The sequence below is a fragment of the Rhinocladiella mackenziei genome, assembly GCF_000835555.1.
Source record: "Rhinocladiella mackenziei CBS 650.93 unplaced genomic scaffold supercont1.5, whole genome shotgun sequence".
Classification (NCBI taxonomy): domain Eukaryota; kingdom Fungi; phylum Ascomycota; class Eurotiomycetes; order Chaetothyriales; family Herpotrichiellaceae; genus Rhinocladiella; species Rhinocladiella mackenziei.
In genome coordinates, this window is record NW_013550600.1 from 433,564 (window position 1) to 457,384 (window position 23,821).

Consider the following 23,821-nt stretch of genomic DNA (forward strand, 5'->3'; position numbering starts at 1 on the left):
TATTCGCTTATGCTTCAAATCCGAAAGGTCTCGGACTGGGATGATGTAGTTATGGGGGCGGACATCTAATGGAAGGAATGGATTGAATCTTGGGATGTTGATGTCGTCGTTTCTATCTTCATGGTGTGATTGTTTCCCCGTCAAGCCTCGCCCCGTCTTGCTCGCAAGTATGATGGCTTAAAAGAAGATCTTCAATCCAATCGCTCTTCTGCTGTTCCCTTCCTGCTTGAAAAGAAACTTCCTGTGTCTCGCTAAATCTGCGAGAGTCCCCAGCCTTTATTTCATCCAAAGAGAAAACATTTCCGTGGCAGGGTATGTCACAAAGTTCAAGCATCGTGAATTTTCTTTTTCTATTCTCCCTTTCCCACGCACTTACAGTTCTCCAGATCCTCGTCCCTCGCCTCCATCTTTCCCATCTTTTCTTTCTTGTAATTATCCTCATCCTTACCATAATAGAGGACATCTTTCCTCCACACAGCGCGCGCATGATTGAACAGCACAAAGAAGTATACCACCACGAGGCCAATGGTCATGACCGACCCGATCCACTTGATGGCCTCGCTCCGTAAGCTCTTGCCGATATTGATCGTGGCGAGCGTGAAACCGACATTGGGAAAGACAAAAGCCCACCAGTTCAAACGGAACTGGAACGTCTTGTAGACCGCCAGACAGCTGACGACGCTGATGGCAAAGAACCATAGCGATAAACTCCAAATGAAAACGGCCATCATCAACGCGAGGATCTTGACCACTTGCGCCGTCACGGCGTCGGGGCCGAAGTACTCGTAGCCACTGGGCCAATGGTCCGCAAGACCGATGATGGCCAGCGCGGTGAAACTCGGTGGGCCAACAGCAATGAACATACCGGGCCGTGACTCGGGCGAGGGGAATCCATAGTTGATCATGCGGCGCGTGTAGCTGGCGTACATGAAGGACGAGACCAGCATGCCCAGGCCCTGAGCCGTCAGACCGGCGAAGAGCATGGGCATCGCGAACTCGTGGGGCTGATACTCGATGCCCGAACTGGCGATGGTCCCGCTGAGCATAAAGGGGAAAATCGGCAAGTCCCAGGCGGGAGTCATGTCCTGGATCTTCAGCCTCGGATTCGTGAACAGCATACAATATGCACCGACCGCGACGACGAGGGTCGCGGCGGAGTAAATCCAGAAGAGAACGCGATAGACGACGATGAGCCAGTCGCCGCAGTTAGGTATTCCGTATTGAGCTATGCCGATGATGATGCCGGCCAGGGAGAGGAACGCGGTGCCGAAGAACAACGATTCTGTCGGGTGCACGAGGCTGGATCTCAGGACGCGCGGCCACTTGACGAAGCGGTACGTGATACCGGTGACCGTGAGGGTAAAGACGCATAAGTCCCAGATGTAGACAATTTTGCCGATGGTTTCGAGACCGGGGAATGTGTGTGGTTGGTTCTTCGGTGAGAGCAGCAATGATAGTCCCCCCGTGGCCATCGGGAAGGTGAACCACGCCTGATGTTACCAAGGTATTTGTTAGAGATCAGCCCCTATTGATATTCCATAAGAAGTCGCCAGCATAGTATGAAAGGCGTATTTGGTGCGGACGTACCCACGTTAGATGTCTTAGTCGCTGCAGCCCGCTCTCCATGACAGGAGAGGGCGTGCCTGTATTGACATTATGCACAGTGGCAATCATTTCGTTGTCAGGATGATTAGGATCTGACTTCTGAGCCCGTTGATCCATCCTTTAAATCAGCTATCGAGTCTTGAAAGTAGTAGTCTGACGTGCACCAAAATCACCGATCAGATCTCGTGCTTGTCAGACAGGCATTTAATAAAAAGCAACGAGAATGAGTTGTTTTTTTTATTTTTGGGGTTTTTTTTTTTTTTTTCCTTTCTCATCAAGTCTTCCGACAAGGACAGTTCAATGCTGCTGGTCGTGGCTTAGATAAACGACATCGTGGCTCTGCATGCTGGCACGCAAAACAGCAGAGAGTTTCAATTGAACACGATGACATAGGGAATTTCAGATGGTGACAAGCCTCTCCCCCAAATTTTTTGGCCCGGCAGAACGCCCGTGCACTAGCTAGGAAGCCTGGTTGAATAATCTGAAACTTGATCGTCTAAAGAAGCGCCCGATATCAGCGAAGGGAAAAGGCTTGTGTCGGTATGATTGGTGGTGTGTTGGTTACCAAGACTTCATACGCCTTTGCCGACGCCAGGCGATAGGACCCCCTTTATTTTCCGATCAATGGCTGCGAAATCGCCCCTTGGATCGGGAGATTTCGCTTTCTCAGTATATATCTCAGTAACGTGCTTTCCAACTGCGGCAAACGACACGTTAGATTTTGCGCGCGAATACATCCACATCTCATTGTACATGCCGCAACGTGCCGGGCAATCAGCTTCAAAGCCAAAATGCACCAGATTTCTGCCGCGTTTACGGTGCTTGACGACAATATTATCATGGAGGTAGGTGTGTCACGGATCGCCCGTGGCAGCCTGAGACGCTCTGCATCAGATATCTGGCATTGTGGAAAACTACATCAATCGCCTCGATCGGCTGATGAACATCTGTCGTATGCTCTCAAATGACACAGGGTGTCTATCAAATACATCGTGGCATTCTTACGCCGCCTTGGCGGTATTTGCCAGTTGGCTATGCGGCCTACTTCTATGATGATAAGTCTCGAACAATCTAGGGGCCGAAAGAAACTCCCACCCCCGATGTTGGAGGCCCCGACCCGGCCACGTTGCTTGAGCGAGGGAGTACCAGCGCCTCCTTGACATCGACGAGGGTGCCTCGCTGTTTTTCTTTCTTGTCTGGTTGTGACTGGAAGAGACGAAAGAAGTAGGCACCACTGACTCACTGATATATTCAATCCCCCTGCGGAGAGGAAGCCCTCTCCGCTGAAAGCTATCAAGTCGACATACAAGTCCCGTGTTGTCGACTAGGTGAATGGATAAAACGGATTTGCATATTGATATCTGATGATATTCGTTTGGCGTAATTTCCAGGTGTCTCATTCCAGAAAGCAAGAAATCATCATCCCTGCAGCCGAAGGACGAACCCATGACAGCCTCACGCAACGGAGGACAGCACGGATGCTTTAACTCATTTAGTACAAACTGTTGCTCTAGTTTGTTGGCGCCCGAAGAACCTCCTTCAACCTCACCATACCCTCCACTCATCTGCTGCAACTGCAGCACTCACCTAATCAGTTTGCGCTTTGTGGTTTCCGATCGAAGGAGGACAACAGACTGCATGCCACAAACGGAAGAAGCACAAAAAGCCTCCAGCAGGTGGCCTAGAGGCGCTCGTGCAGAAATGTCGGTGGCTTCCCCATGTTTCATCAACGTAAAAGCAGCCGACCTCTCCAGGGATCAAATGAAAGACGATACTGATATCCCTCTGATTTTCTTCAAGCGACTAAATTTAAATGATGCCCCAAAGGCAAAGCCACCAGGCCTCAAGCAGATCTAGTAACCAAATCCAGTTAGGATGAGGACAACGTCGATGACGAGGCTGAGGGAGGATTCTTCCGCGAGTATCATGTCAGAGAAGGTCGAAGTGGTGGTCCTTCATCTATTCACGCCAAATGTCACGAGCAGGTGGAATACGCACACAGTATGAGAACCAGAGTCCGATAGTCTCACCGTCCAAGACATGTAGCAGCGGTCGCCAGAAGGCTTTTGACGGCACAGTTGAAAGAAATTCAAATCAATCAAATCAATCTCGATGTTAGGGCAGGAAAATGGATGTTTGAGCTAAAGTTCATGACAAAGGGCCAGCAAGAATCGGTCGACCAATTCGACTCCGCCACCTACCGCTGCCTTGACAGCTGTAGATGGAAGGCATGACAGACCAGTTGTCTGATCGACAGCGTGGCCAGTGTCGGCTCCCTTCGATTGTTCGGTGGATGACTTTCATAACAATTACTCTACCAGCTTGCCCGCATTATATGGCCCTCTCCTACCGCGGGCATCACTCGATCAACGATGCTCGGCAACGACTGTAACATCAATGAACATACCCGAAGCGAAATGGCTACCCCCAACAGTGTTTTGAAGCGAGCTGCACAATTTTGCTACCGCTATGGCTATCAATTGCTGTGGATTGATCAAATGTGCATTGGCCAAAATGATTCTTCAGATAACAATGGTGGAATACAGGCGATGGACTTGATCTTTGAATATGTAGAATTTTACCTGGCAGTCTCAGCTTACGAGCTGACAGAACAAACACGTCTTTGATGCCTTAGCTAAATGTACAGCTTCAGGACCTTGGACCCAATGGGACGACAAATCCCCCATGTGCAGACTTCGCTTAACCATTGCAAAGCTACATCGAACACTTGATCAGTACCTAAAGAAGATCTGTCACGGCGAGGACAGATACCTGCAGACGGTTTCCTGTTTTGGAGGGAGTATCTATGCCGATCGATGGGAACCTGGCTTCGAAGCTAGACAGGTACAGTATATTTTCACGATACCATTTCGAGCCGACGACAGAATGGTCCAAGTACTTCCCGAAGTTCGTCTTAACAACGCGAGATATGACAGTCCACGGTCCTCGCTACGTGTGCACAGCAGCCGAAGCGCCATACTACATGTTCAATAAACAAAATTTTGCAGTGTCAGATCGGCTTGCCATCATGGCGAATCTCTGTGACGATGAATTCAGGCTGGGCACCAGATATCTCCGAAGTGGAGGACTTGATCTCAGTTTTTGTGCTTTGTGTCCAGCTCTAATTATCGGCGACCCAACATTGGCGAGGCCTCCCGACGGAAGGCGTTATATAGATGCCATAACACCTTCATGGAGACGAAAAATTCTGAATGAGTATGTCCGTCCCCTTGTCCCTCTAATTCTAAATTTCCACCCATCTTCTTTCCCCTACCATACAAACACAACCTCTACTCATAGGATGAGAGAAGAATTCCTCACTAAATCAGGCCACAAATTCTTCTCCGACGTTGCCCACTCTCTCCTCGAACAATACGACTTGGCCAAAACCTTCAACATCACACTGGCACTGGTAAACTATGTCTTCCCCATCAACGACCGCGACACCACGTCTGCCATCCTCTTCATGTAGAAATTCGCTCGGGAAGCGGCGAAAGCTGGCTTGGATAAGATCCCCGCCCGTGGGTGTGGCCGGAACAAGGGTGGAAGGGCGGCGGGAGTAAACAAACACGAGTGGTAGAGTGAATATATGGTTTGGGCCGAGAGAGTTCGAGTCTATGAAGTCTTCTGGTTTGCTCGGGTCCGGTGGGTTTTGCCGTCCGTGCCGCTGTGTAAGTATGGGGAGATCAAAGTTTGGGGCGGTGACGATGGAGAAAACAGGAGCAGAAAGCGTTGGTGCAATCAAGGTGTAGACTGAATTTGTTACATGGTGTATAACAGCTCGATGCTCTCTGGTGGGGACATTGTCACAAATGTGAAGAGAGACGCCAACACAGAGAGGCTGTACTCCAGGAAGCGAAGCTGACTTCATTCCGAACCGCCGGGGTGTTGGCATTGAATAGTGGCCAGCTATTATGGACGGTTTGCGCAACAGATTCATTTATTCAATCCTCAATGTTCGTGGTATCCGAGATTGTAGAATACATACATATATATACACCGAAGGGCTAGAATATGTCCTGGTATCATGAACTTTGTTCTCAATTGACGGTTCCTGGACACCATTGTTCCGACATGACATCGGCCCGAGTCATAAAGCGGCCGGTATCCACAGGACAATATATCCATTAGGACGGCCGCAAAATTCAAAGACCATTAAGTGGGATTCTCGCTGGATCGAATCCACCGAAGTCTCGGGCAACTTCGGCATCCTTCGTGGTCAATACTTGTCCGTCCCACTCATTTTCGCCCCGGTGCGAGAGTTGGCTGGGTGAAGGCATCACCAGGTCGTCTTGGAGAATACGCTCCTCTAGAGAAATGGATTCGGATGTCTGGGTTACTCCTCTCACGCAACTGGGCTCGTTTGTTTTGGAATCTGCCCAATGTCTTCTGGAACTTCGTCTGCCGAGGCAGTGTGGTCCACATGTGAAGTTCTGCGTCGACGTCTTCTTCAGACATACCAAAGGCTCGGTACAAAGGTTCGACCCAATGAAGGAGCTCATCAAGCTCAGCCTCGGTGTGTTTCGGAGCATGTTGTCTCGAATTTTGCTGAGCCAACGCACCTTTAACAAGAATTTGTAGCGTTTGTATATTGGGGACGACAATCGGATTAGATGAAGAGGCGCTGTCTTTAAGAGGGGAAGTGCTGATTAGACCAGTTTGCAAGGCTTCACCATCAAGCAGGGCATCCTGGTTTGACTCAGTATAAGCTGAGCCCGCATCGGGTTCAGATTGATTTGCCCTATCATCCCTCTGTGTTACAGATGTTCGGTCAGGACGGCGTCGATCAGAAGTGATCTCTCCTTCATCATCTCCAGAAGACCCCGTTTTCGGAATGCGACCGAAAGAACCGGGTGCATGTGTCTCGTTGGAGGCCGAAGAGACTCTAGGATGCATGCAAAATAAGTCCCACATCCGACGACCCTCCAAGGCTCCTTTAGTCTCCACGACTGCAGAGAATACAATATTGAACGTGTCTTTGGACAGACCCGCCATATTGCTGGCCGGAAACTGTGTCTTGAACTGAACGGCGATATTCTGCACGCTGCTGTCTGGGATGTTTTCCAAGAAACGCAACAAAAACCCTATCTGCCGTCGAAATTCTCGTCTCTGATCCGTCCTGAAGCCGCTCTTCGGAGCATCATAATGGCCTTGCAATATATCACCGAGTAGCGACTGTGCGTGATGCAAACCGTTGTCAGTGCTATCATGTTGCATTTTCCTTGATTCATCTTCCATTCGCAAAATTGAGGCGGCAAGACTCGCAACGATATCTGGACTGTATCCACCACCCTCAGCTCGTTGCAGTTCTTCGAGAAGAAAGACCGCATTGTCCCAATCGCGGAAAATGATTTGAGAGTTGGTCAGAGCTCTCAATAGGTTCACGGTCGGCTTTCTCTTTGAGTTTTTACGAGCAACCAGAACGGAGCTTATCAGGGCAGGGTCATTTTTTCCGACGGCATAGCGAATGATTGCAGTTGCGATAGAAGGTTGACGCCAGACCGAGAATGGGATGACAGGGCCATCAACATCCTGCGAATTAAGAAGCCAGTCTCCGAGGCCAAATAACTTGGCATGAGTGACCATATTCAGAATTGGCACCAGCTTATATGTCGGAAGTTGACCATATGAATTGATAAATTCGGAGTGACGTTTGCCGGGTCTGGAAGTAAAGAACCCATGTTCTGGACGCATTGGAAGAGAAAGAAATTGGCTGATTGCTTCTAGCTTATTGCCATCCACAAGCTTCTGAATGTCGGTCAAGGTATTGAGGGCTTTTGTCGTGAGATTTGAATTAATACAAGCCTGGAGTGCTTGATGAAGAATTCCTGCTTGTAACTCGGAGTGATTTACCACAGAATCAAAGCTGAGTCCAGATTTTGGACGAGGACGACGTCGTCGTCGTCGTACGACCTTTAAAGTGCGTAATCTGGAGAGAGTGGAAGCCCACTTCCGCAATCCAGGAGCCCTCGCATGAATTCCTATCCTCTCGGCTTCCAAAAATCGAATAGCCAGGTAGTCGAAATATGTAGGAGTCAGTCCGTGGGGTTCAAGAAACGACACAACATTGCTGAGCTGATCTTGAACTTGATCCGGTGGCAGTTTCTTTCCCGCGATTTCGAGATCGACACTGTTGATCAAGCAGTCCACGAGGGCAAGGACAACTTCGGCGCTAATGGTTCGCGGTGGCATTTCTGCAAAAGGTCTGTCGAAACTGTAACCTTCTATTCGGCCCACCGTCCCTCCGAGACGACGATCGACCCTATCCCAGTCGATCTTTGGGACTTGAGTGTCTATACACTGGCCCGTTGTCCAATGAAGGGCGTACCACGGATGATCAACTTGTTGACGCAACGAGTTGATAATTCGAGTCCCCGCAGCAGCAAATCCTCCTTCAACACAGCACCAAAGAATGAATTCCAACCACACTTCTGGTCCAAGTTCACGGACTTTGAGGCGAAAGCGACCACCTGGGGCATCTTCAAAGAAACGCCAAAATTGCTTTCCTTCCCTTTCCATTCGTGCGATTGTTTCTTCCTGATGTGCGCGCCAAACGGCGTCCGAAAGCGTTGAAAGAATTCTTGAGCTCAACAAGCTAAGAATTGGTGGCTGCTGGACAGCTGTGGTGCCTTTGGGCAAGGAGTAGGTGTAGAGATTTTCAGGGACCAAACCGAAATTATGGATCCGAGCAATGATCTGATAGACTGTATTCATGATCAATCTGGCCTCCTCCTCGGGTTGTTCGGCGGCGGCGATGACCAATTCAGCCAGAAAAGGCCAGACCAATTGCATTGCCGTTTCCGCCGGGATTGTATCACAATCGGGGTTGAAAGGCCGGAGCCACGCTGCTGGCGCCCATCTGTCGACGTGAGACTCCAGATCAAGTTCGACTGGCCAACCTTGATAATTACACAACGATGTAATCGGCCAAGTTATATTGGAAGGCGGCCTCTCCTTGCGGAAATCCGTGGCGACTGCAGCAGGCTTCAGAAACAATTCGACCAAGTATATAACAGCCCTGTGCCGGCACTGCTTTAGTACCATATAGGCCAAAATGTCCAAATTGCGCTGAGATTGAGCTTCGGTGAGGATTTCGAGCACATTTTTGAAGCGTGATTTATCCGGAGAGGCTGTGTGAGATACTGGCTGATCTGACAGACTCAAATCTTCGGGTAGGAATTTCTCCAGCAGAGCCACCCAGTATTGAGGATAATCTTGCGGCCTCTCTGTCGGTCCAATGTCATCGCCAATTGTCACCTTTTGGACGTCTGTTTCTGCTGCCGAAGGAAGAGAGGAGAGGTCATCTTGACCCGGGCTTCTCTGCTGGGAAGAGAAGAAATGGCGGGAGAAATTCGAGAACGGGACTCGGGAAGGCTTTCTTAAGCGGATGAAACTTTGGTACGATCGAATGTCCCTAGCAGAGAGACGCGACGGAGACCAGTAGCAGGAAAAATATCTTCTGGACTGGGCCTGCTTAAAGCATTTGCGCATGGCCTGGGAGAGGGGAGCTCAAGGAGACACATTTGGAGGCCAGCCAGCTATCGCATAATGATGTGATAGATGACACCAACTTGAAGAGAATAAATTTTCGAGCCAGCAATGGTAATTGATTCCGCCCGGGTCGCCAAAAATTGAGTCTCAGTGATATCTTGGACATTTTTGGCGTACGTCGATGCAAAAGCGCGGCCGGCTATTACGGGGAAGCATCTTTCCTAAAACGCAGCTGCGCCAACCCCTTTTCGGTAGTTAGATCAGAGTCTCAACTTTGGGAACAGTCACTTTGCCAAATCAATTTTACCGGACTAGGGTCCATCTGTGGCCACACGGCTCATAGCCGAAACGATATGCGGAAAGAGATACTCTTTCAGATTGCTTCGGCACGATTTCCCAGCAGAGACTCTTGCGGCCAATGAAAGTCGTCCCAGTTCTCAGCATTGTCATTCTCGCAATCATGGTTTAGGTTTCTTCTGCTAGCCCTACCGCAGTTCCTGAAGTACAGCATCGGTCTCTTATGAATCTCTTCGCTCGCTGCACGATGTTCAAACTTGTTGTAACTCGTGAGAACGGATTGTGGTGGACCATGGCTACCCTAGGGTTTAGGCTAACATTTATTTGAATGGGGGAATTGAAGTCAAACACGTTGGTACCATGTTGACCTACGTTGCTAACCATAACAGTTGCTGTTCCCTTGAATGACTTCTACTCTCGCTAAGACATGGTGGAAGAGGATTCGTTGGATTTGGTGTAATCTTGTCTCTGCATGCTTTAAAACGCTTTCCAATCAATACTTCTAGCGGGTCAAAAAGCTCAAAGCACGAGCTCCACGTTCTCAACAAGACCGCCCAAACCACGCCTCAGTTGCCACGAGTCTTCGCTATGAGCACGATACACGACTGAGCTCCAAGCTAAATTCCATTCCGGTCTCGATGGAAGCGCAAGTCCCAGACAAAGAGCTGGGATGTTGGCGGACCAGTCAACGCAATCTGCATGCGGCTTAGCTCAGCATGGGAAGGAATAGGTGGACGCCCTTGAAGCATCTCGAGCGTTCAGGTTGACCTCTCGCAAGTTATTCCTGGTTGAGAGGCTCAAGGATATTGCTTTTATTCGGTTGCGGGGGGAGTATGAAGAGCATCGGGACGACGGGGGAAAATATTGTCATTAACATAAGTGAGAGTGGGAAAGAGCAAATTGTGTTTGAAGTCTCTATAAATACAGATCATGGAGGGCCTCTCTACCCGTAGCTTTGATGTAAGGAGAAGTCGGCTTACATAAATACCACCACAATGTTTCGGGATCCCCACCACGGCCCCGCCCCGCAGGAGACCTTGTACGATATAAGAATCCGGGAAACGGAGTTCACAAACCTTTCTTCTAATTTACAATTCTCTCCCTGTGGCATCATCCTCACTCTCCAATTTGATCTAGTCGGTCTTGTCACAAGTGCCACTTGCAGTGTCATCCATCAAAATGAGCGGAATACCACCAGGTGCGCCTCAATCCCCCGGCTTGGATACATGGACCTGAATCTGACTCTAGCAGAAGTCGAAGCATACAACGAAAAAATGCGAGAATCCATGTGCGTCCCGTTCTCTGCCTTTGCATCCTCTCAACTAACTAACAATCAGCTACGCCGTCGCGACACCGCTCAACATCACCCTCGCCCTCATCCTGCTTACGATCCTGTACCTTCGTCTACGGCCCTCAGAGCCACCGAGCCTCCCCAAGGGTCCTTCACCGATCGTTTTCCAAACCTACACGCCGCGCACGCTACTCAAGTACAATGGCAAAGACAACAGGCCCGTCTACCTCGCGGTCAAGGGCAAAGTATACGATGTGAGCAGCGGGCGCAATTTCTATGGACCCGGTGGCCCTTATGAAAACTTTGCGGGCCGTGATGCCACGAGGGGCCTGGCCTGTCAGAGTTTTGATGAGGAGATGTTGACCAAGGACCTCGACGGGCCGCTAGATGATTGTAAGGATCTGACGCCTGAACAGATTGAGAATTTGAATGGGTGGATCGAGAGGTTTGATGAGAAGGTGAGTTTTGACCCGGAATGTTTGCTTGGCATTCGGTGAACAGGGTTTCACTCACACCTAGCCAGTATCTTGTTGTTGGCAAATTGGTGGCATTTAAAAAGACCGATTTCCATTGAATTGTCGCTGTTTCTCCTCAGAGAAGGATTGGAGGAAAACAATCATGTGGATTCCATCAAAGGACGGCCTTTTATATTCGTCACCATGACGTTGCTATTGTAGTTCTCAAGCTCTAGGGGTACCGTGCATAGGCTATTCATCCGCCAAACTCAGGCTTGAAGTATTGATCGATCGACCAACTCCCTGGTCCTCATCCCGATCCGAATGATTCTTTGTCTGAATTCTTAGTTAATCATTTCCAATCCTTTCACAGCTCGGCTTTGGCATCAGCTGCACTCCTGGAAGCAGCACTGGCCGCGGAGCTTGCAGAAGCAGAAGCCGCTGGCCCTTGAACTTGTCCTAGAATCCACTGCCAACCATTCTTAATTTGTTCGAGGATGGTTCCTGGGGGAGACGAAGTTCCGTATCGGAAATAAGTGGCTTGCTTCCGGGCCTCGGCTCGGAGCTGGTCGGTGGTGGAGCCTTGATAGTTGGAGATGCCATAGCTATCGAGATAAGACTTCAATTCGCGGTCCGACCAAGTGTCGAATACTGTGTCCTTTGCAGCATCGGTTTGTTTAGCAAGATAGCTGGTCACCGAGGCATAGTTGGAGCCACCGGCCTTGGAAGCAGAGGCGTAGGTATCTTGGGCTTGTTTGAGAAGTTCGTCACGGCTGGCTTGGGCATTTTTCTTCGTCTTCTTGCCGTGCGTCTCAAGGTATTTCTGAAGGTTCTCGACCGTCCAGGTGTCGAAGGTCCATGCGGACCACGCGGTAGCGGCCTTGTGTTTGTTCAATCGGACCTGTTTCAACAGCTCATCACGCTTGCTGCCCTGAGGAACTGGGACACCTCGGGAGTCAAGATAAGCTTTGAGACGAGATTCTGACCACATTTCAACAGCTCTGTTGAAAGCATCTTCGGCCACGAGAGAAGCATCGTCGGTGGCTTTGGCGTACTCATTACCGGCAGATGAAGTGGCAGCTCCATACGCCGAAGCAGCCGACCCGGAAAGCGATGATGCGCTGCTCTCAAGCTGATGACGGTGTTTACGAGCCAAGGCGATCAGTTCGTTCTTCTTGCTACCTTGCGGAACGGGAACTCCATGGGTATCAAGGAATTCTTTCAATTGGCTTTCAGACCATGCATCGAAGAGCATGTCACTCAAGCTCGCCTGTGCACTGGCGGCCGACTTGCTAACCTCAGAGATGCTACGAGAATATGACGCACTTGCGGCGGATGCCGCAGAAGACATGTTGAGGGCTGCTAGACGAGCGTTTCGTCGGACGTGTGCAATGAGTTTGTCGCGGGTGGTGGGCTGCGGGGCAGGAAGACCACGCTCATCGAGGAATTCTTTGAGTTCAGATTCCGACCACATCGAATAAAGCCAGTCGCCAGGGTATGACGCATATTCGCCCAGTTTCTTTGCGATGGCATCATAATTCTGACGAGCGGTGGTCAAGAGGCTGTCTCGCGTACGTGGCTGAGGGGGGGGAATGTTATGATGGTCGAGGAAAGCTTTCAGGGAGGACTCTGTCCAGCTGTTGGGTGTCACTCGATGGAGCTTGACCTTGTGCTCCGTTGGTAAGCTTACCTGTCGAAAATCCAGTCTTTGACACTACCATAGTTCTCGTTGGCTTTGTCTCCAGCTGCAGCGACCGGGTCGACAGCTTTTGCCTGCCAGTTCTCTCTGACCAGGTTTTCGAGGTCTTTCCTATCTGCGGGGGTAGGATAGGGAATATCATGGTCGGAGAGCCAGCGCTCGAGCTCGGTCTCGTGCCACTTGTTGTAGACTTGAAATAAGGTAAGCATGGGGCTGCATTGACTGAGGGGCTTTCAATCATACCGGTCCTACCGAACCAGGTGCCGGCTACGGCGACTTGAGTCGAAGCGAGAGCAACGATGAGGAATTTGGAGAGGGACAACTTCATGGTGGGTAGCTGATTCCGTGAGGAGTTTTAGATGAATCGGTAGGTAGGTATCTTAGAAGGACAATGATCGAGGAAGGGAAAGTAAGAAACAAAACTACGACGAGTCTCGAGACTTCAAATCATCAGGAAAGAGGAAGTGACAGATTGTCTGTGCCAACTTTTGACGTCACGGTGTTTTTGGTTACACGTTCACATGAGATGTGGCGCAAAAGCTCAAAGGTCCAAGGTTGAGAACCAGTGGGATCGTAACTACGTGAGGTGCAGGTACTTACAGAGCGAGTGCGGGAAACCGGTCCGGACGAGATTCCCTACATAAGAAGCAAAATTCAACCCGGAATTGCCAACTCATACATCCGCTCGTGATGATGCGGGGGGAGAAACACGCGAATCCGAGTGGGTGGGTGCCTCACGATGGATCTCCTGTTACAATTATTTACATCACGAGACATCTAGGTACTGTACCTACAAACCCATTACAGCCAATACTGCACGGGATGTATTTGGCGGCATTAGGCTAGATGTCCGCAGGTTTTGAGCCATAGTTCGAGTATATTATGTACAGCAACAGAGACACCGAGGCAGGAGATATTCCGCTTGCAGCCCAAAACAATAGGTTGATCGTACCAGGTTAATCCTTGGACGGGGAATGATGCACTGGCCTTGGCATGCGATGAAGTCATGAAGGCGTAAACCAAGGGACTTCGATTTTTTCTGATAGACCAGCTCTCCTTCATTCGTGACTCGTATCCTGAAGAATTGCAAAAACACCTTTGCGCCGACTTCAATACACTTCATTAAGTCGCCAGCATGCAATCATTCCTGCATCTGCATGCCAGGTATCCTCGAATTTCGCGTCAGCCTCCAGTTCCCTTCCATCCTCAGCAAACAAGATTTGCTCACCAATCTTATGGAAATGAACAATCCGGGATGCAACAGGGCACAGATGAAAAAAACCCCAAAGCCCACTTTGAACATCCCGGCCCGGAAGCCCCAGCGAGGAAAGGCACCGCATCATCCTCTTCTCGGTCCCAATCAAACAACAGCAGCGACAACACCAGTCAGGGAGCCAGACCCGTCATTCACCGTCCCAAGTCGGCCGCCGAGATAGATGACCCGGAAGTGAGGAAGCACAATGAAGAGATGGAGCAGCGAAGTGAGAGGACGACGAACCAGCTCGGGGAAGAGGATAATAAGGTGGATAAGAAGTTCTGGCAGGGTAACATCCAACTCGCCATAATCTTTGTGCCTTGATCTGACTCTGATAGGTGACGTCGGGCCGAAGAAGGGTAATTAGAATTGGATATTGGTGAGAATCAAAAGCTGAGGAACATGATTTCGATGGGTAGAGTGGCCTGAGGCTGCTTGCGCTGTGATCTGCTTTGAGCGTCAACATATCGTCCGTAGTCTGGGTTTGGTTCCATGAAATCGACGCTGGCAGGGTCGGCGTGACTCCTCGCCGTGTCCTTACTGCTTCAAAATTTTCAAGAGAGACCTTGACTTCATCCCTTTTTCAGGCGCAGAATATCTTCCAGACGCACTTGACCTCTCTGTCCCCAGCCTGCCTGTCCTTGAGCCACATCTGGCCGAGCGCGGACATACCAAGACTGCGCTTTTTGATCTAATTCTTCCCTCGTTAAGGAATCCGCCCAGCTTTCACAGACAACGTCGATGGCTTTGAGAACTACTGCCGCGGCCTCTTCCTTCTTGCGGCTCGTATCCTTGGGGTTCTTTTTGACAACCGTCTCTGATTTTCCCCCATCTTGACTTGGTGCTCTCGCGCCAGAATCAACCGCCATCATTGACTTCAGCAGATAATTTCGAGCCGCGGCAGGTTTATGTATGGGCGGCCCTTCGTGACCTTTACTGTCCTTACCAGCAATCAGAGGGCCATTTGACCTGCGAAGCGCTTCCAGATCCAAACCCCAAAAAGCAGTGCTGGGAGCGTTGTCGTCTTCTTGTTTCGACACCACATGCCTCCGCATCACTGCAACTTCCCGGCCCATTATTTTCACCTTTGGCTGGCCTTGTGCCCATCCATCCTCCTCCGGAGTAGGGCCCGTTGTTAAACCAAGGTATTTGGCCTTGCTTTGCGCACCTGCACTAACGACAGCTTGCGCTAGACTCAATCGGCTCGATAGGGGTTGTTCAGGATGGGTGTAGGCGAGAACGGTAATCGTGAAAGCGAGAAAGAGCGGTGCTCGGTTTGTGTCAATGATCATCTTCCCAATCTCGTCGATGGAGAGGTCTGTCTGAGGCAATGTGAGGCAGGATTCGTCGTCGAATTCATCTGACTCTATTTTCGCACGCTTCGAGGGAGGAGAACTTGTCTGGCCTGACGATCGCTTCTTGGGATTCGATACCCGTTTTGCGGCATTGATGACCTGCTTCAACACTTTCTCATCGGCAAAGATAGACTTGAGATTGGCCTCATCGGCTTTAGAGATGTTCTCGGGGGTATTCAGCTGCTGTTTTCGAAGGGCATTGATTTTGGACATTGCATCCGCCAAGGAAAGGCGCGCATCTTTGGTCAGGAATCGCAGAAGATTTTGGACCTCGGCGGCGGCCGTCATGGTCACAAAGTGCCAGCCGCTTTACAGTGCGGCAGAAGGATTATTATACGGCCCCCTGCCGGCAGGGTTAACAATGAAGAAGGATGTTGGCCAGGCAGAATGTCTATTTAGCCAACTCCGGGACTCGAATCGGATAAGATCGGCTCTGGCTAGATGATAAGGCGCTTGTTTTCCAGAGGCTGCCAAGACCCCGCGGGTCGGGCAACCAGGCTAGTCCCAGTCGGCTACTACTTCTACGAGTTTAGTCAAGGGCTTAATGAAACCTGAGGCCCTGAACCACAAGTCATCAACCGTCAACGACAAAGGTCGTCACCTTCCTCCTTCTCCCATCCTCAGACACGCCTTCTCATACCTCGAATCTCGAGATACATCTCCTCCAACTCGTTTCCACCCCCCGTTCGTTCCGAGTGGTCCCTTATCGCGGTTTCTAGAGCAGGTCTCCGAAAGAGGTGGCGCAGCGCCAATGGCGCGACGACTCCCTTCACGACGATCGTTATCGATGGGAGACGAGAATATGTCCAGGAGGGCATCAGTCGAGCCGTCCAATCCGAATGTCTTCAGTGACGAATACGCAGTCGACCCTGCTGAAGCCCTAGCTAGCCCGAGTCCAACGGGCTCAATCGATGGCCAACCCGAACGCCTGAACCTGGGCCGCCGTGACAATGTGCAAAATGCTCCTCTTACAGGCCTCAACCGTCTTTCCACCTCCCACCGACCCTTTCCAGCCGAATCATCCGCCGATCCCCACCGAGCCGTATCGACCTCTTCCCGTTCCATGGCTGATTCGCGAAGAACCCTCAGCACCTCCTCTCGATTTTCTATGCCCCGAGCTCAGAGTCCCTACCGGGGACCGACGGCACCGAGTCAACCATATGGGTTATATCCTCAGGCTACTCGTGCCTCGAGCATTGCTAGCGAGTCTACCATCAGACCCCTGGAGCGACCGTTTGTTCCTCAGGGTGGTCCAGAACACCCATATTCGATGTACCCGCAAAATACGGTCCCTGAAGAAGGCGATAATCCAGAGACAAATATACCTCTAGGGTTCCCAGGGCTAGGGCAATCATATCAACCGGGAACAAATTCATCAGGGGACGATGTGGGTGATATTGTGGGAACTGACGGCCACGTCGAGCAGTTACCCCCATATAGTCGGTACGCCGACAATGTCATTGCAAAAGGCGATATGGCGAGGATAGATCCGCAAAGAACCAGTACCAGTGAAGATTCAACGACCGCTGCAGCCACCCAACCCCCGACATCCTCCGCGTCTGACGTGGAACTGACCGCAGTGAGGTCTGGACCTGGTGCTGAGGAAACTGCACGGAAAGAAGGTATGAGCGAAAAGAAGAAGAGGAGGAGGACTTGCTGCGGACTGCCAGTGTGGACCATGGTCATCCTGGTAGCAGTAGTGGTTTTGGCAGCTGTACTGGGTGGCGTGGTCGGTGGAATCGTAGGCACCAAAAAGGGAACAGATCGAGCTCTTGCGTACGTTCAGGAAGAGGAAAAAAAGATGACGCACAGTTCACTGACTTTCGTCCAGTTCAGGAGCCACCACGACGGTTTGGCTCGACGCGGATCCTGCCCAAACAGGCCCATCAACACCCGCTTGCCCGACCGGACATTTTACTATCCCCCTCAATCAAACGCAAGAAATTGACGCGTGCGTTGTCGATGGCACATATGCACACATCTGGGACTGTGGAAATTTTCCCAAGCTTGGAGTTGATGTGTTTGAAAGCGGGAACGGTGGTCCACCCCTTTCGGTGGTCTTCGACGACTACTCTGTGAGGCCTCAACTGTTCAAATATGGTCCACAGCCGCCCGACTTCAATGGTACAGCCTTCACGCTACAGCCCTATAAGGACAAGGAAGACGACGAACTTGGTGTCGCCTTGTTCTTTAGCGTCCTGTTTGACAAGCTTAGCATTTGTGCGTTATCCTCGCGCAACTCGTATATCTAACCACTGACAATGTGCTTTAGTACATTCCGATGAACTCACTCCTTCTGGTCCGAAGAAACGATCGGTTCCCGCATCTCATCTGGAGCAAAGGGGTGATGATATATGGACCGCGGACTATCTCAGCGTTGGTGATCAACCATGGTACTGCTTCTGGAATTCGACAATCAGCGAGTTTTGGGTATTTTTGGACCAGGACACCACCGACGATGATGACTCGAGTGCCTCGGGCTCTGCTGCCACCATCACATCTGGGGACCCCACGGCCACCAGTGCCGCTGTGTATGGTTCTTCGCCATCATCTCCAATGCATATAACCCAATCGACCACGCTTGATCCATCAATGACTACTCCATACCCGAGTGAGCCCACCGAAGATGGGCATATGGGTGACCCGAAAATTCGACGTCAGGCACCGGTCGGCTCGTCGTATTTCCCCAAATTGGTGAAGATGGTAGAGAAGCGCAAGCCAGAGAACAACATACAGCCCTATTGCCAGCAGATGCAAGTTCTTAACAACTGGCAAATCGTGCCGATACCCGAGATACCGACCATTTGCATTGAAGAGAGTGAATATACCCCAGCCGCCTCCACAGGAGGAAGCAGGATGGCAATTCGCAAACGTGGCCCAGATACGGTGCAGCAAATGGGGTCCAACTGTATTTGCGAATGGTTTAGTATCGATGTGTGAACAACAAAAGGGTGCGGTCGAATCCGGTTCTTTATGTGTCTACGAGGTAACGAGTTGTACCTTTTCTAACAGTTTTATTTTCTACGGTGCCAAGCGGAGTTGTCACAGGAGCAGGTGAACATTGAGGATGTTCAATGGGATATATATTGGAACCTGAGCGCTGTCCGCCCGTTGGAAAGCGGCCGGCGAAGAACAGAAGATGGAATCACTGGTAGAGATATTTCGTATTTGTCGTGGGCCAAGCTACGAAAAATTTGTGGGACATATTGGACGTACTGGATGGAAGCTAAGCTTGAAGGTTTATGTTGCGGTTGCATTGAGAGGCGGTCTTGTTGATACAATAACCTAGGTAGACAGTCTCGCCAAGGGCATCCATCGTCGCCCGTCGTTTGTTGCTGTGCATGTCGTCATCAGGAAGTGAGTTGATCGCCAGTGACCGGTGACTGCGTCTTTAACCTTGTCTTACAATTCTCTCATTCATACAGCCAGAAATGAAGCCAGGACGGGGGCCAATATCGAAAAGTTTTCCCGGGTGAAGCTTTGGCTGATGTGTCTGGCTATTCTATCTGGCTGCACATGATGCACCGCGACCAACCGTTTACCTGCGGTGACCGGTCCGCTGCACCTAGGTATGCAGGGGGCATGGTTCTATTCTTGCAGACTGAATGAGCTTTCTCACCAAATATACAACTCATCTGGGCCCGTTGACTCCTATCTCTCCAGGCCCGAAAATGAGTCAACGGAAAGCATTGCTTATTGGCATCAACTATATTGGCTCTCAGCACCAGCTTCAGGGCTGCGTTGACGATGTAGGCAACGTGGCCGAGTTCCTGGTTTCGCGGGGCTATAGCAATCATCCCACCGATATGGTCGTGTTGACCGATATGAATTGTCCCAACACTCCTTTTTGGCCCTCGGGTCACAATATACTAGCAGCTATGAATTGGTTAGTTAGTGAACCTGGCTGTATGTGCTTTCTACATTATTCGGGACACGGTGGACAGGTGCCGGATCCCGACGGAGAGCGCGAATCTGGCTTCAACGACACAATTGTGCCCGTCGACTGGGAGGTGAATGGCCAGATTCCCAGTGATGTGCTGCATCGACATCTAGTCAGTGCTTTGGCTCCCGGTAGCACCCTGTTTATTATCTTTGATTGTTGCCACAGGTTGGAGTGCCTCCCGCAACAGTGACCAAGACTTGCTGATTCGGACAGTGGTTCAGCGGTTGAACTTCCCTTCGTATACCGAACAGATGAAGACGGCAATGTCAATCTAATGGACAACCTCAGGGCCGGAGCCGAGCTGATTGGCGAGGTTGGTATACGTCGACCATCTTTTGGGGAACGAAGTATCCTTCCTGACATCTCCAGGCATCTCATCTCATTCGGGGGGATTTTGCGTTTGACGGCCTGGGAGAGGCGCGGCATCTTCTAGCCGGAGCCACAAGCTTTTTCAGAGGACTCAAGCATCAATACGAAGGCGACTATTCTGAAGGACTGCACGCTGTGGACGACTTCGAGGACGAATGGGCTCAGGAACGCAAATCTGTTTTCATGTTCTCCGGATGCAAAGATGAGCAGACTTCGGCCGATGCATTTATCAACGGACGGCATGTCGGTGAGTGTCGATAGCCACCCCCCTTTCTTTTGGCGGGGCATACGACCCTACTGACCCGGAGGAATAAAGGTGCCATGTCCTGGGCGTTCCTGGAGACAATGAAGACCGATATCCATTGGAATCTGTCGTATGTGCAGGTGAGTCAATTACCCCAGAGTGCGTGAAAATGACCAGTAACCCGTTCTAGATCTTACAAAATACGAGGGCACTCCTTCAAGAGCACTACTCCCAAATTCCCCAACTCTCATGTGGATATCAATTTGATCTCAACAACCCATTCAGAGTATAGAATACCCTTTCTTCTTCCTGGATGAGGTGAGCAGGCCACCGTGGTGATTGGAGGCGAAAATGGGTCAACATTCCCATTGCAGAGCAGTCAAGGCAAAATTTCCGACCACGTGTAGGCTAGAGGTGTCTTGAAACGAACAGTAGAAGCTCTTGTAGCAATGAGAAAGTCTGTCCAGTCAGCATTGACGAGGACTCAGTCAGCAGATGACAGAAAGACCGTTGGTTCTAATGGGAAAAGTGGGACCGTCTGACGAAAGAAATTCGGCCACAACATGACGGTTGTTTTGTCAGGGGAATTTTTGCTTTCCCGCGTTGTCAACCCCTTCCTCTGCTTGAAATAGTAGGAAGACATGGAGAGTTGGACCGTCCTAGACTGCACCTCAAATCAAGCCTTATGACAGACTGGCCGTCATGACTAGCAGAAACAAGCATTTTCGCGCACGACGGCTGTTCCAGGATGACGCCTTGAACTTGAAACTGGAACGCGCCGGGGGGCCGTTCGGATTTCTCAATCCGACTAGAGCTCACTTCCTCTATTCTGTCTTGACGACATCGAAAAGCGGCGTTACGACAACCCACGCGAAGGTGGAGCCTGACCGTGATTTCACGAAGCACGACGACTCCGATCCAAATTACCCAGCAAAACATGTCAGATTTCTTTGGCGTTCTCGCGACAATCGCAAGGGCCGTCATGCCCTGCTTGTCGAAAGACCAGCTCCTGGAGAAGACTCCCGTTTCCTAGTACCCCGCCTCACGTCTCATCCCAGGGAAGTCCTGAGGAACATCAAGAAGACCTTTACTTATTTTCCAGTGTGGGATATTTCCTGGCTCGTGGCTTTTATCTTCACGTTGGGAAGTATGGTGTGGGTCTTGAATGTATGTAGAACCACAGGCAAGGCAAGGACAGCAAACTAACTGGATGACGTAGGGCTTCTTCGTTTGGTTGCCGGCCGTGGCTCCCTCTACCCAGTTCCACAATGAAATCCTGTACGGAGGCGGCATTACGGCCTTCGTTGGAGCCATTATATTCTTCGAGACCGGGTCAATTCTTCTGGTCCTCGAAGCAATCAATGCGAATAATCCAGGCTGTTTTGGATGGGCCGTAGAACAAGTTCTCGACCACGAGAACGGCGGCAAATCCAAGGTACGAGTCACTGCGAATCGACATCACTGCCGCCACCATCACCAGAACAGGCACAACTTTGTCGGGAAAAGTTCCCCCTCCACCGTGCCAGAGGTACAATCGGCCGGACCGGACGCACAGAACGGACAAAGCTGGCAGTGGTTCCCATCATGGCATGACCTTCACACGCATTATTTGCACGAACTAGGCTTTCTAGCAGGAGCGGTTCAATTATTCGGTGCGACGATTTTCGGCATTTCTGGATTCACCGCTCTCCCTGGTATCATTGATCATCTAAATTCTCAAAGTGCTCTGAACGGAGCGTACTGGATCCCACAGGTGATGGGTGGCAGTGGTTTCATTGTGAGCAGTATACTATATATGCTCGAAACTCAGAAGAGATGGTATATCCCTGCATTTCGTATTCTGGGCTGGCACATTGGATTCTGGAATCTTGTTGGCGCCGTGGGATTCACGCTCTGTGGCGCATTGGGTATGGCATATGGAAATTCAGGAGCGCAGTACCAGGCTGGATTGGCTACATTTTGGTAAGATTTGCATCTCTCCCCTCAGGGTGTTGATGAATTTGCGGACCAGGGCTGACACTGTTTCCTTCTAAGGGGCTCTTGGGCTTTCCTGATTGGCAGCTACTTGCAGCTTTACGAAAGCCTAAACAAGTATCCTGTAGAAGAGATGTCTAAGAAAAGGAGCAGTAAACCAATGAAGGGTCAGAGGATATCAAATGACTTATGGGGTGTGACTTAGAGTTGATCTTCGGTAGTCAACGTGTTGGCCGCTGAAGACTAATAATGTGGCTGCGACAGCAGGCTATCATGAATACGAACGAGCAGTGCATCGCAAAATCGAGATGTCAAAGTCGGAATACTGAAAATGGACGAAGTTGAAACCCTGCCTACAGAGGGAGTGTCTTGCTCAGCCTTGTGGAAGACTGGCGGTAGAAGATGCAGCCTTGTGAGCCCCAGAGCGGCAGAGCCCGACCGAACTGCCTCGGCACATTTCCAGACAAATTCCCATGGCTTCTCCGCAATGTGTTACTCTCCATATCTCACTCGCTCACCCTTCTCGTCTTAATAATATCGTGAGGCGTCTTTTCTCTCAAAGCCACTCTCTCCATCCCATCTCTTCAGATACACGACACCATGGCCCAACGAGCCCAGCAGATCGCCTCACACCTCAATTACCCTTCCGGCCTGCTCGCGGGACAGGTTGCTATTGTAAGTCCCGCTTTTCTCAAACCCATTTGCTCCTCTTCGACCTTCCGCACGTTGGCTTTCCCTTACTGATCGCCTCAGATCACCGGTTCTGGCCAAGGTATCGGCGCCGAATGCGCCCGGCTCTTTGCCAACGAAGGAGCCAAGGTAGTCGTGTGCGATGTTGACGGAGCCAAGGCCGATGCCGTTGCCAAAGCCATTAACGACGCCTCGCCGAACCGTGCCATCAGTGTCCCTGGCGATGTTACTGATCCCAACTACTTCCCCGTCCTGGTCAAGAAAGCGGCCGAGTTCGGCAACGGCAAGATCCACATCATCGTCAACAATGCTGGATACACATGGGATGGTGTAATTCACAAAATCACCGATAAGCAATGGGATACTATTCTCAATGTGCACAACACTGCTCCCTTCAGATTAGTTCGGCAAGCGGCACCGTATTTCCGAGTCAAGGACGGCGAGAAGCGGGTGATCATCAACATCAGCAGCACCAGTGGGACCCACGGAAATGCAGGACAGGCCAACTACAGCTTGGCCAAGGCTGGAGTGACAGGGTTGACCAAGACAATCGCCAAAGAATGGGGCCCTCAGGTGAGCTTCCTATCCGCGGTGGGAAATCTAACTTTGTCCATCATCTGACACTGGCTTTGTAGTTCGGCGTCCGCGCCAACACCATTGCATTTGGACACATTGACACCCGTCTCACACGTGCAAAGGAGGCTGGAGCCTTTATCACGACTGCCGATGGCCAGCGTGTTGCCTTGGGTATTCCCGGTGCCCAGCTCGCCGATCGGAAAGGTCCTGCAGAGAATGCGTACAAGGACATTCCTCTCGGACGACCTGGGACTGCCACTGAAGCCGCGAGCAGTGTCCTGGCTGTCTGTAGTCCCCTGTTCGCCTATGTCAATGGGCAGACTATTGAAGTCACGGGTGGACGAAACATGTAGATGAGGTTGGTGAAGCCAGATGAAGGAGCTGGAGGGCAGAAGGCTGTGTATATACAGAATACCCAAAAAATACCATGTTTAACACCTGATCTATACCCACATTCTTTCATGATCGTCTCTGCTTACTTAACATGAACCAAATTCTAGGAACGTTCAGCAGTTGGAAGCAGGTCAATGCCACCGTTCTTTCTCTCAGTCACATACGTCTTTTTCCCCCGGAGGCA

The 23,821-nt window shown here is 50.7% G+C and overlaps 11 protein-coding genes across 11 annotated transcripts; 7 read left to right on the forward strand and 4 right to left on the reverse strand.

Moving 5' to 3' along the window:
* Positions 1-350: 350 nt before the first annotated feature.
* Z518_06630 (uncharacterized protein) lies at positions 351-1,722 on the reverse strand (the record flags this gene model as incomplete). The annotated part of the gene is made up of 2 exons (XM_013414762.1): positions 351-1,490; positions 1,588-1,722. The coding sequence occupies 2 exons, from the start codon at positions 1,720-1,722 to the stop codon at positions 351-353; spliced, it is 1,275 nt and encodes a 424-aa protein (XP_013270216.1).
* A 2,911-nt stretch (positions 1,723-4,633) lies between these two features.
* Z518_06631 (uncharacterized protein) lies at positions 4,634-5,077 on the forward strand (the record flags this gene model as incomplete). Its single annotated transcript, XM_013414763.1, has 2 exons — positions 4,634-4,821; positions 4,906-5,077. The coding sequence occupies 2 exons, from the start codon at positions 4,634-4,636 to the stop codon at positions 5,075-5,077; spliced, it is 360 nt and encodes a 119-aa protein (XP_013270217.1).
* Positions 5,078-5,844: 767 nt separating this feature from the next.
* Positions 5,845-9,096, reverse strand: Z518_06632 (uncharacterized protein; the record flags this gene model as incomplete). The annotated part of the gene is made up of 1 exon (XM_013414764.1): positions 5,845-9,096. The coding sequence occupies one exon, from the start codon at positions 9,094-9,096 to the stop codon at positions 5,845-5,847; it is 3,252 nt and encodes a 1,083-aa protein (XP_013270218.1).
* Positions 9,097-10,388: 1,292 nt separating this feature from the next.
* Z518_06633 (uncharacterized protein) lies at positions 10,389-11,258 on the forward strand (the record flags this gene model as incomplete). Its single annotated transcript, XM_013414765.1, has 3 exons — positions 10,389-10,681; positions 10,731-11,142; positions 11,208-11,258. The coding sequence occupies 3 exons, from the start codon at positions 10,389-10,391 to the stop codon at positions 11,256-11,258; spliced, it is 756 nt and encodes a 251-aa protein (XP_013270219.1).
* A 248-nt stretch (positions 11,259-11,506) lies between these two features.
* Z518_06634 (uncharacterized protein) lies at positions 11,507-13,047 on the reverse strand (the record flags this gene model as incomplete). Its single annotated transcript, XM_013414766.1, has 2 exons — positions 11,507-12,776; positions 12,830-13,047. The coding sequence occupies 2 exons, from the start codon at positions 13,045-13,047 to the stop codon at positions 11,507-11,509; spliced, it is 1,488 nt and encodes a 495-aa protein (XP_013270220.1).
* Positions 13,048-13,973: 926 nt separating this feature from the next.
* Z518_06635 (uncharacterized protein) lies at positions 13,974-14,460 on the forward strand (the record flags this gene model as incomplete). Its single annotated transcript, XM_013414767.1, has 2 exons — positions 13,974-14,382; positions 14,432-14,460. 2 exons carry the CDS (start codon positions 13,974-13,976, stop codon positions 14,458-14,460), a joined length of 438 nt encoding a protein of 145 aa, XP_013270221.1.
* A 205-nt stretch (positions 14,461-14,665) lies between these two features.
* Z518_06636 (uncharacterized protein) lies at positions 14,666-15,736 on the reverse strand (the record flags this gene model as incomplete). Its single annotated transcript, XM_013414768.1, has 1 exon — positions 14,666-15,736. One exon carries the CDS (start codon positions 15,734-15,736, stop codon positions 14,666-14,668), a length of 1,071 nt encoding a protein of 356 aa, XP_013270222.1.
* A 463-nt stretch (positions 15,737-16,199) lies between these two features.
* Z518_06637 (uncharacterized protein) lies at positions 16,200-18,388 on the forward strand (the record flags this gene model as incomplete). The annotated part of the gene is made up of 3 exons (XM_013414769.1): positions 16,200-17,224; positions 17,280-17,668; positions 17,721-18,388. 3 exons carry the CDS (start codon positions 16,200-16,202, stop codon positions 18,386-18,388), a joined length of 2,082 nt encoding a protein of 693 aa, XP_013270223.1.
* A 731-nt stretch (positions 18,389-19,119) lies between these two features.
* Z518_06638 (uncharacterized protein) lies at positions 19,120-20,296 on the forward strand (the record flags this gene model as incomplete). Its single annotated transcript, XM_013414770.1, has 5 exons — positions 19,120-19,556; positions 19,605-19,704; positions 19,761-20,007; positions 20,077-20,144; positions 20,195-20,296. 5 exons carry the CDS (start codon positions 19,120-19,122, stop codon positions 20,294-20,296), a joined length of 954 nt encoding a protein of 317 aa, XP_013270224.1.
* A 410-nt stretch (positions 20,297-20,706) lies between these two features.
* On the forward strand, positions 20,707-22,183 carry Z518_06639 (uncharacterized protein; the record flags this gene model as incomplete). The annotated part of the gene is made up of 3 exons (XM_013414771.1): positions 20,707-21,171; positions 21,224-21,966; positions 22,039-22,183. 3 exons carry the CDS (start codon positions 20,707-20,709, stop codon positions 22,181-22,183), a joined length of 1,353 nt encoding a protein of 450 aa, XP_013270225.1.
* A 395-nt stretch (positions 22,184-22,578) lies between these two features.
* On the forward strand, positions 22,579-23,597 carry Z518_06640 (uncharacterized protein; the record flags this gene model as incomplete). Its single annotated transcript, XM_013414772.1, has 3 exons — positions 22,579-22,653; positions 22,732-23,241; positions 23,304-23,597. 3 exons carry the CDS (start codon positions 22,579-22,581, stop codon positions 23,595-23,597), a joined length of 879 nt encoding a protein of 292 aa, XP_013270226.1.
* Positions 23,598-23,821: the final 224 nt, after the last annotated feature.